This window comes from Pseudorca crassidens, chromosome 17 (assembly GCF_039906515.1).
Source record: "Pseudorca crassidens isolate mPseCra1 chromosome 17, mPseCra1.hap1, whole genome shotgun sequence".
NCBI lineage: Eukaryota > Metazoa > Chordata > Mammalia > Artiodactyla > Delphinidae > Pseudorca > Pseudorca crassidens.
Genome location: NC_090312.1, coordinates 39,013,558 through 39,025,577, shown reverse-complemented (window position 1 = coordinate 39,025,577; position 12,020 = coordinate 39,013,558). Strand labels below are relative to the sequence as shown.

The following is a 12,020-nucleotide window of genomic DNA, read 5'->3' as shown; positions in this document are numbered from 1 at the left end:
TAGAGTCTGTCATACAGAGTTAAGTAAGTCAGAAAGAGAAAAACAAATACCGTATGCTAACACATATATATGGAAGTTAAGAAAAAAAAAAGTCATGTAGAACCTAGGGGTAAGACGGGAATAAAGACACAGACCTACTAGAGAATGGACTTGAGGATATGGGGAGGGGGACGGGTAAGCTGTGACAAAGTGAGAGAGTGGCATGGACATATATACACTACCAAATGTAAAATAGCTAATGGGAAGCAGCCGCATAGCACAGGGAGATCAGCTTGGTGCTTTGTGACCGCCTAGAAGGGTGGGATAGGGAGGGTGGGAGGGAAGGAGACGCAAGAGGGAAGAGATATAGGAACATATGTATATGTATAACTGATTCACTTTGTTATAAAGCAGAAACTAACACACCATTGTAAAGCAATTATACTCCAGTAAAGATATTAAAAAAAAAGATCTTATAAGATAATTGTTCAATATTACATTTCTAGGAAGAAGGGATTTAAAAAACCACTTTTCTAAACTTGGTATAGTAAAGTAGAATAAACACATTGAATACAATTTCAAAGTCTCAGAGACTTCCAATTTACTTTTGTGAAATCCAGATTTCTTATCTATACTGAGTTCCTCTGCCAGTCATTTCTTTATCTCATCTAACTGTATCTAGTGTCAATTAAATTTCCTTTTTAGAACATTTAGTTTTGAATGGGTAACACACGCGTATGGTAAAAAATTCTAAAGCCACACAAGAGGGATCAGTGAAAAGTTAAATCTCTCTCACACCCTTGGGGCTCACTAGGTCCCCTCCTCGAAGTTAGCTACTGCTGCTGGTTCTTGAGGTTTTCTTTTCAGAGATGTTTTAGGCAGGTGTGTGTGAGAGTGCATGTGTTTTGATTTTTTATGCAAATGATAATAGCATATTATACACACTTTTCTGTATCTTGCTTTTTTTCTACTTAACAGAACATCTTTGGAGAATGTTTCACATCATTATATGTAGGGCGGCCTCATTCTTTCAGAGTCTGCGTAGTATTCCATTTTGTGGAGGCAGTCTTATTTCCAATATGGTCTCTGTTTCACATCCTGACACATCCCTCCCTGTTTCACATCTGCTTCCACATTTGCATACTGTGCCCATTTCCACCAATGTAGATCTTCACTGCATTCCAAAACTCCTTAAAAACAAATAAAATGACTGACGGTTTTCCAATTATCCCTTCAAAGTACTTTTTCACACGTATTATCTCATCTGTACCTCATGTCACTGCAAGACTAGTGAGTAACTCCGTGGCAGCTCAGGAGGTCATACATTCTTTCTTCTTAATAATTTTAATTTCAGCAGCTTCCGACATTTACAAAGGCAGTTCTGGATAGCTGCTACCTGTCATTTTCTTGTTTCTTTGGTGTCATTTTTATTTTTCTGTGTGATTTACTCTCTGCTTCATGAGTCATGTGCACATTAACGTTAAGTGTTTAAAAGTGTCGAAGGTAGCCATTAGCAAGTCCTTCAATAAATTTCTGTAAAACATATTTGCATCCCACCTTTTTCTAAAAGCGGCATGAAACATCAGTTCCTGTTATTTTTATTTCAATAAAGCCACAAATATTCCCTCTTTTGAAAGGCGCAGATTTCTGACTTAGGAAACTTGCTAGTTTACCTTTTGTTGGCCCATTTGACCAAAGGAGTACTCTGGAAGTATAAGATCCTAAAGGAAAGAAAGCAGCACTTGACATGCCCTTGGCCCAGGGAAATGGTTAACTGTCAGGTCAAGACCTGGATAGGAGAAGTCTAATCCAAGCTGAGACCAGCTCCACAGAATTCAAATTTCACTGCTACCGTTAGCTGGAAGGGCCCAGGCAAGTTGTTTATCCCTCTGCGATGCAGTGTCCTCATTTCTAGGTACAAATTAACTTATCATACCTGCTAGACTCCAGGAATTTGGCTCTGCAAGAGGCCAGTCTGGAGCTGAATATGTTTGAAAACTCATCTGGAGACCTGATGTGACAAAGGACCCTGGGACAGATCCAACTTAGGATGCTGACTACCAAGGGTCAAAGACCATCTGAGTCAAGCTTCAAACTTAATCCAAACTTGTATCTCTAATATTGTAGTTTAGGGATGACTAGGGACTGTCCCTGGGGCTGTCTCTACAGGGTTAACAACTCAATTTGAGAATAGAAGGGCAGGATAGGAAGGACTTGGCTGGCATCTCCTGACTGCCTAGTGAAGACTTCTCTCCACTGGTCTTAAAAGAAGGCAAAAGAAAGCAAAGGACGTAACTGAGAGAACACAGAGAAGAAGAAACACTACCAGCGCTATGTTTCCTACCCACTGCTAACCTCAGGGAACTGGTGCACAAAGCACCAAGAGCTGGCTATTGGAGGGGACCAAAGGTGGAGCAGTCGGGCAGCAGTGGGTAAGCTGCAGGTGGGGGTCAACCATGGGATGCTGGACACGACCCACGATACAGGGATGTGACCTCATCTACCACCCTCATGCCCAGACCTGCAGCAAATACATTTTCTCATCAAATATGACTCAAGTCACATAAAAGTCTATAATGATCTGATGGGAGTTTCAGATTTAGCTTGATACAGTACACAAGTATTAATAAAATCTCTTCCTATAAACTTGTCATATGTACAAAGCAGGGAAGCAAACTCATCCCTGCTCTTTATAGTAGATCGACTAGGTATCCCGGGAGGGCAAAGGAAGGTATCATTCTTTTTTTTTTTTTTGCGGTACGCGGGCCTCTCACTGTTGTGGCCTCTCCCGTTGCGGAGCACAGGCTCCGGACGCGCAGGCTCAGTGGCCATGGCTCACAGGCCCAGCCACTCCGCTGCATGTGGGATCTTCCCGGACCGGGGCATGAACCCATGTCCCCTGCATCGGCAGGTGGACTCTCAACCACTGCGCCACCAGGGAAGCCCAAGTATCATTCTTTTTAAGTGATGTTCTTAAAACTATAGATTTCATAGACAATTGTGGCTGACATAAGAGTTATATTATGATCACCGTCATACAGGAATGTGATGATAATAAGAACTATAATAGTAATAGCTAATACTTAGCACAATTCTAAATGCTTTATACACATATAATAATTCTTACAAAAAAGCCTGCAAAAAATAACTATACCACCATGTTACTATACTAACATATACTATATGTACATTATGTATTATATAATATATAACATTGGATACTGTTAAAGTATTACTAGCCACATTTGACATAGGAGAAAATTGAGTCACAGAGGGAATAACTCTCTTGACTGGGATTTTCTAGCTAAGTGGAGAGCTTGGATTGGAACCTAGGTAACTTATTCTCAGCGATTACACTCTTCTACCTCTTGTATGCACAATGGACCAGAGCTGATGAACGGACAACTCACGGCTGTCCTTCACATTGTAGTCTCAGTGAGTGGCACCCAGGAGTTGTACTGACCATAACCTGAGGCTGGATGAAGCATCCCCACTGGGGATAGAAGGAACTGACTCCTCCTGGCAGTGGTCCCTGGGGTCCCTGACTGGCCCTGAGGTTCCTTTAGAACAGTGTCTCCAAACTGCTGTTCCCTAGAACCCAATTTCATAAGATGCACCCTCCACCAAAAAAGGTCTCAAGTCAAATCTATTTGGAAAGAGGTGAGTTAAACCAAGTGAAATGGTTCTTTTACTGGAAGACCCCTGAGATCCTCAGTGTGTTAGTGTTCATTGTGAATCTCCTTAGGGAGGATATGGCTGTAATATTTTCTAAACATATTTGACCATTTATACCATCCTGAAGTAGTGTTTTGAGGAATGTTTTATACTCTGAGAAATGCCTGACATTTAACTGGATCCAGCTGTGAGAATGCAGCCTCTGTTTCAAGAGGCTACTGAAGTTCTGTTGCAAAAGTCTCCTATAGATACTTGTGGACTGAAGTTGAAATATAAAAGTGGTGGAAGGGAAAACAGCCTAGAATCAGGCTTCTCCTTATGCTTCTGTTCACCGGCATCTCCAACCTGCTGAGTTCCTCACCTGTGCAAGCCTTGGATTCTAGGGTCTACTTGCACAGTTCTTCCTCAACTGACATCTGATTTCCCAGCCCACCCTTCTCCTTAAGTAAGACCTGAAATCTCCTTTAATTTTGTCCCCACTCTCTGGCTCAATGCCAGCTAGTGTTAACCGCCTTTTAGCTAGCTTCTGGAATCTGGCTTGACCTGACTTCTGGTAGCCATAAGAGTTTTAAAAATTCAGCTAACCTGATGTCAACCAACACTGCTGGCTGGTTCTCTTGGAGCCTGCTATATGCCTCCTGATCAATGGGGGTCCAGCTATTGCTTTTGTGGGTTACCAGGAGTCACAGCATAAACTGGACCTCTTAACACCAAAGGATGCCTTCCCCTCAGTACAATCTTTCCAGATTCCCTAGGCTGAAGGCAGCTAAATCCTGAAGGAGCCCTGGATTGGGAAGTCTCAATAATATAGTGAATCCAAATGGTTCTGAATCTAGCATCAGAAAGTCTACCTTTCTTGAGGCAGTTTTAAGACCAAATAGCCAATCTGTCCTCTCAACCAGAAATGATGGTTCGTTTGGCTAGATCTGTATTCTAGATACTGGCTTCAAACCAAGCTGACCTCTGGTGTGGGAGTAGGAAGGAAGGAGGTGGTTTTTGTCTCACTATTAATCTCTTGACGTTCTATCTGGGGAAACCATTTATAGGTGACTTGAAATAATCAAGTTACTGGTCTCTGGAGAGTGCTGATGAATTGACTATAATTTTTCTTTTTATGATGACGCTATCTGGATTAAATCAACTAGGATCTCACAGACTATTAGATTCAGGATTTTTGATGACTAAGGGCGAAGAGGGGGAAAATACTATAATTCTGGCTGCTTGAAGGGGAGAGAAATTTGGTGCTTTTTCGAGGAAAAATAATCATTAAAATAATTTAAAATTATTAATCCACTAAGAATCAGAGCACAGTCCAAAACCTGTCATTGAGTTAATAATAGTTGGCGATTCCTTTCAGACATAGCTTTTGTGAGGTCATTTTTTGAGGCTAGTGCTGAAATGCTTCATAGCCACAGAGCAACATTTGGCAATAAATTAATTCAGCTTGTTTCCACATGGTCCAAAAAAATCTTCATTTGTTCCATCATGAAAAACAAACTTTCATTTGCTTGAAGCAGGGAAAAGTAAATGATTTTCTTTTGCACATTTTGACGATTTAGTTTTTAGCATGCTTATATGTTAATCTTTCAAAAAATGCCATTAACTACTCTTTTCCCTGTTTGATTTTAGTCCCTGTAAAGAAAAAAAAGCATTTTTAGCTTTTAACGGAAAAAGCCAAATTTTCTCAAGGCAACAGCAATACAGGCCCAAAGAAAATACAGGTGACTTAACACATTACTGAGTACGGTTGGGGAAAAGTCCTTCCCCAAGCACGAAACGGGTTATTACATCTTAGATCATGATAATCGTATGATATTGCTGTTTGGAAGCATGGGTATGGAATCGGTGACTAAATCCTTTCTTATTCCTGTGACTCTAGTTTCAAGTCAAGAATTGATCACTTTTAATTACAGTATGAAACAAATGTGACATCAGACATATCCCTGCTCAAAAAGCATTAAGTTAAAAGGCTAAAAAAACTCAGCCAGAGTTGTGCGAAATGTTACCTGGATTGCTAAAGTTCGTTAGAATATCCTAGTCAAGGTTTCCTCTCATGAACCAGTAGTGGTGGGTGGTGGTGTTAGTAATAAGGATAATAATAGCTGACATTAGTGAGGACTTATTACATGACAGAGCCCGTTCTCGGAAATTTACATACATGAACTCATCTAATCCTATGAGATAGGGAATACTTCATTTTAAGGTTGAGGAAATGAGGCTTAAAGAGACTGAGTAACTTAGCAAAGGTCACATAGCTCTCTGACACTTGAGACTTACCCTCACCCATTATGCTATAGTTAAATCAGGCTGCCATTATTAGAACACCGGTCCACCACTGACTGATTATTTGACCTTGGTTAAGTTATTTAATCTAAGTATCAGTTCTCTAAATGGATTGTTCCTACATTTAAATGAGGTGGTTCATGTAAAACACAGTACCTGAAAGGGGTAAATATTTGATAAATGTTGACTGTTATTAAAGTAAGAGAAATTAGCAAAGAATTAATAGAGGGTTTTTTTTTTTTTTTTTTTTTTTTTTTGCGGTACGCGGGCCTCTCACTGCTGTGGCCTCTCCCACTGTGGAGCACAGGCTCCGGACGCGCAGGCTCAGCGGCCATGGCTCACGGGCCCAGCCGCTCCGCGGCATGTGGGATCTTCCCGGACCGAGGCACGAACCCGTGTCCCCTGCATCGGCAGGCGGACTCTCAACCACTGCGCCACCAGGGAAGCCCTAATAGAGGTTTTTGTTTGTGTTTTTTTTATGTGTGTATGTGTGCGTGTTTCCTATTTCTTATGTTTTAGTATTACCTCTTGGTAATGAAGTTGATCACAGAAATAATGCCAATTTTATTAACAGGGCTTTACATTTCTCAAAGTGCATGTATCAATTACCCAATGTGACCCTTAAAACAGTCTTCTAGGGACTTCCCTGGCCGTCCGGTGGTTAAGATTCCACGCTTCCACTGCAGGGGGCGTGGCTTCCATCCCTGGTTGGGGAACTAAGATCCTGCATGCTGCGTGCCACGTGCCAAAGATTAAAAAACAAACAACCCCCTCCCCCCAAAACAGTCGTCTATATTTGTCAGCAAACTGAGGCTTAGAGAAGTTAAGTAATACGTTGGCCACACAGTTGATAGCAGAAGTTGAATACAGATTTGAACCCTTGAGAGTGAGTTTAATTTATATCCTTTGATGTCGAGCTAGTATACTGCTTTTAGCAACGTTTAGTTGGTCGGGTTTTCTAAGTATAAAATCAAATCATTGGCACCTATTGATATTTCTGTTTCTTCCCTTTCTATAGTTATGACTTGCCTTAATTTTTCCCCTAATCCTCATTGGCAGTGGTTGTAGTACAGTATTACATAGAAACTTGCCGTACTTTTTTTGTACCTTTGTCAACACTTCTCGTGTTATTCCCTCTGTATGTCTTTCTCCAAATGCTTGGATGTGGCCCATGCCTGTCCTATTCAGCTGTCAGAACTGATTCAAATGGTACCTCTGCTGTAGAAAATTCTCTCTGAGCTTCCCAGCTAGAGTAATCTCTCTTTATTCTAAACCAGTGGTTCTCAACCGGAGGCAATTTTGCCCCCCAGGGGAGATTTGACAGTGTTTGAAGTCTTTTTTGGTAGTCATAACTGGGGCAAAGTGTGCTACTGGCATCTACTGGGTAAAGGCCAAAAGGGATGCTGCTGAACACCTTACAACGCATAGGACAGCCCCCTAGGATGAAGAATTATCCAGCCTAAAATGTTAGTAGTGCTGAGGTTGAGAAACCCAGCTCTAAACTAAAGGCTCAAGGCATTATGATACATATTATCTTCTGCTTTGAAAAAAATGTGTTTTTGTATATATTTTATCATTGACTGTATTATCTGAAGGCAGGGATTCTGTCTTAATCATCTTTTTATCACAAGGGTTCACGATAATTGGCAAGTTTTCCTTTACATCCATCTGTATTACCTCATTAAATACCTTACATTTATTTAAACATTAACCAACCATTAACTACAAAAGATGACATATGTTAGATTAAATGATTTAAAGTTCCCTAAGACTTTTGATAAAAGAGAAACATAATGTGGGACCTAGTTGTTTTAATCTATAAAACTCAGGCATTGCTCATTCTTATTTCTGATTCCATACCACCTCCCCAAATGAGTCCATAAACAGTACAAAAAAAGAGTACAGAAAAATAATATATTTGAATTCACATATGAATGCATTTGGAAAAACATTTTAACCATGAAAATTTGACCATGTTGACTAAAAACTCTACTAGCAGAATCAAACCAAGGAGGAAAAAGAAAAAGTGAAAACTCTTTCAAGACACTAGGCTCAAGGGAAACATGATCAGGGAAACAAATGTTCAACATACCAACACTGGTGTCACATTTAAGCTCAAAATTTTTTAAAAATGATCTTTTTGGAACTGAGTAGACATAGATTTATTTAAAGTTTCTAAAGTATTATACTCATTATCATATGTCAGCAGTAATTCAGACAGGATTTTGTCAAGGAAGAAAATATGAAGCTCTATAATTCTTCTCACTAATGATATTTCCAACTAGAGGTAGAAGATACGATCAATATGTGATGGCTTTGCCATATAGCGGAAATCTTTTACAGCCAGGAAGGCTACTGTGATTTTCCATTAATAGCTGTATTTCTAAATAAAATTTTGAAGATCAACATTCTATGTTACTTTTGGAAAGGGCTAAATAGAAATTAGGCAGTTATTTGGTGCATCTAATTTTTGTATGTGGTTTTCATTTTTATGTAGCACTTTCATACAACAATCTATCAAATATGTCCTATGAAGTGGAATACTCTATTAGGTAACACAGATGTTTTCTTGGATTTTATTATGTTCATAAAAATTTCGTAACATTCATAATAATAATACTGTAAAATAATGATTTGCTGTGGTCAATGGCATGGGCAGAGGGTATGATGAAGGTGCACGTATTTCGTGTCAAAGAGCAGATGGCAGTTCCAAGATAGAATAATGTTCGCCTCTAGATGAGACTATATCCATTTCAGTAATGTGTTGCCTGTTTTTAGAACACATATTTTTATTGGATAGGATTATTTATTTCCTCATCAAGCAGTGTTTTAATTACATGAATTAAATAATTACTTACCTAGTAAATCTGAGGCTCTCAAATTTTCTTTCAGAAACATAACAGAAATAATGGCACTACCTAGAAAGAAAATGGCCATTAGTGGTGTTTCCAAATATAAAAACATATATTATGCAATGCCATTTGAAAGGAGTTAAGTAGTCTTAGGCCTGACTAGCTGTGTCCTGGTCAGAGACACCTGGCGGCTGGGGCTGTGAAGATGGCCTCTTGCCCCTCCTGGTTGAGGATTCATGGAAATTGGCGTGGATTACAATGAACCTACGACAGTGACTGGGATAGTGCATGGTATACAGTGAGGGCTTAATAAGAGTTTACTAAATGAATGAATGTAGAGAAAAGGAAGGAAGGAAGGAAGGAAAGAAGGAAGGAAGGAAGGAAAGAAGGAAGGAAGGAAGGAAGGGATGGAAAGGCAGAAAGAGATAGTAGGGAAGGAAAGAAGAAAGGATGAAAAGGAGGAAGTCTTAACTTTAAATATATTCCAAACGGAAACATTATTTCCCATCATCTCCTCCCATAATCCCTATTCCAGGGATACCTCTATTGAACACCAGGATCCTAAGACTCCTCCTGGTATCCCCTCTCCTTCACACCACACATCTAACAGGCTACTGGGTCTTTTAAGTCTGGATTTCATTGTCTCTCAAGTCCATCCCTCTTCATTCCCTTGTCATGGTTCAGGTCAGCTTCACCTCAGGCTTAGACCGTTAAAGTAGCTTCCCTCTGGAGCCTCCCATTTCACTACCCCTTCCCCACAGCACTAGGAGTCGTCTTTCCAAAATGGAAATCTAATGTAAAACCACAGCTTTAAAACCTCTTAATGGCTTCTAGCCATCCAGAGACAAATGTCAAACTACTAAGCATGACATTCAAAGACAGCCATGATTTTACTCCTGACAATTTCCTTGCCACGTTTGCCCTCGATCTCTTTTATATTCTATGTCCACTCTTACTAAAATAATCATAATTCCCAGAACCCCTATTGAGTTTCATGCTAAAGGACTTTTATATAAGCTATTCCCTGGGCAACTCTGCCTCCATCCTTTCACCCAACTCTAGACTCAAGCATCACCTCTGGATTCCCCCAGACCGAGTTGACCACTCCACCCATATGTGTGATTACCCCTTATATTATATAACTTTTTTGTTAGACTTAGGATTTTTTTTGCCTGTCTCCTGCAAAAGGTTATCAGTTCCTTTTACTCTGAGATATGCCTGCAAAAGGTTATCGGTTCCTTTTATTCTGAGATATGCCTTTTACTCTGAGATATGCCTTAGTACTCAGCACATAAATAAAAGTGCTGGTGGGATCTCCTGCATTTGCTGACCCTTGTGATGTTGAAGACCCTCTTTCCCATTATTGATGCTACTGAAACCTCAGCCTTACAACTGTGCCATGACCTACTGCTATGGCCTCAGGTGTGTGTGGGGTAAGTTGAATCTGAGCTGTTCCTCTTATGGAGTCATGAGTAGAGGCAAGGGAAGATCCAAATTTGCAATAATACAAAAACAAAAAACAATTATTTGTATTTTAAATATTTGACAAAAACTATTAGTTGCATTTCTTATTTTTTTTAAAGCAAAAATACAGAAAGGAAAATCATTATAAAATAATCTCATCATCTAGGAAAGAACCACAGTTAATATGTTTGTGTGTTTATTTCCCTCTGGTTGAGATCAAACTGTAAGGCAAAATTTCTTTTCTCAGTTTCCTCAGTTACTGTATTACCATTTGCCATGTCATTAAAAATTCTTCATAGATATAATTTTAATGAATCTGAATTATAATACATTAAATCAGTGAAGCTTGAATGTAACTATATCTGGTGCTCTGGGAATTGATTTAAAATGAAATAAAATCCACGCCAGAACACTCATTCAGGATAAGCTGGAATCCACATATGTTTTTTCCATCTTTTTTTCAACCTAGCTCTCTCTCATTCAAGTTGAGCTATGTCCTTGCAAATTTTTCCTGAGCAGGTTATTTATAGGAATGGGGGCTTCACACAAAATAAACAGAGCATGGGAAATGTCCACCAAGCATGAGTTTATTGTGTGGCATGGCTTTAAAACATTAAAGCAATATTTTCTGAAGATAAATTAATGTATAGCTATGTAGCCCGTTACATTAAGAATTGAGTTTGGGACAAGCATAAAAATGTATGATAAATTTCTATTTCAGATTTGGACCAAATAATTCATGGAAACTAATTTCACATGTTAGAGCATTAGAAAAGTATAAAAGTGTATACTAAAGTATAAAAGTATAAAAATCAAGACTTCACTCCCAACTCCCATTACTGACTTCTTGTGTAATTAGGTAAAGAATGTTCCCAAGCGGAGGGAGATAGATTAACAACAAAAAATAGGTGAGGTATCATTACACTAACACATACCAAACGCATTCCATTATAACAATACTTGAACTGACCATTTCACAGCAAAGGATTCCAATAAGAAGGTAGACATTGCTTACGTGGAATAAGGAAATTTTAGAGCTAATAGTAGACAGAGAGATAATCTACTCTAGGTTCTAAACTTTACAATTGGGAAACTGAGGTCCAAGGAAACTGATCCATTCATCTAACAAACATTTATATAACAGCACAGCTGGAACCAGCATGCGTATTTCCTCATTCCAGTCCAGAGCTCTTTCTAATACACGACACTCCATTTCTCTCTTGGAGTAAGAAAGGATCATTTTCCTTCTCTTCTTGTTGCTAAGCCACCATCTCATAAATAATTTCACTTTCAGAAGGAAGAGGGAAGAATGTTATGTAGGAGATAATTTCACTGCTGAAAGCAAAAAGGACATGACTGGTAACAATAAAATTGAAATATACCATAAGCATCAAATTATATCAATTGACATAAAATAGAGTTTTATGAAACATAAATACGCTACCTTTACTTTCTGAAAGAATTTATATGTCTGATGCATTTTTTTAAGTTTTAAGAGAATGTGATTTTCTACAAAATTTTCAGATAAGAGAATGAGTTTATCTATCAAAGAAAGTAATAAAAAAGAACATTCTATTAAGATACATCTACTTATAACTAATTTATCTTGCAAAACATGGTTAAAATGCGAGCTGTGCTGAGAAAAAGACAGTTTCTGAGCAACAGCTAATAACATGACTTCTAAGAACAGAAGTAAATTTTTTAAATGAGAAAAGATAAATAAACGGAAATGCTCCCATATATATTTGCAGTCAGAGATCTGTCAAA

At 38.8% G+C, this 12,020-nt stretch overlaps 1 protein-coding gene across 4 annotated transcripts in view; it reads right to left on the bottom strand.

Annotated features, from left to right (window-relative positions):
- The window catches only part of NIPAL2 (NIPA like domain containing 2), a 73,593-nt gene that overhangs the window by 27,419 nt on the left and 34,154 nt on the right, over positions 1-12,020 (bottom strand). The window contains exon 4 of one of the 4 annotated variants that reach the window (XM_067711664.1): positions 8,796-8,855. The exons of the other annotated variants lie outside the window; for them this stretch is intronic. Coding sequence (XP_067567765.1) covers positions 8,796-8,855 — 60 coding nt within the window. The remainder of the gene's footprint in view (positions 1-8,795; positions 8,856-12,020) is intronic. 4 annotated transcript variants of the gene reach the window in all.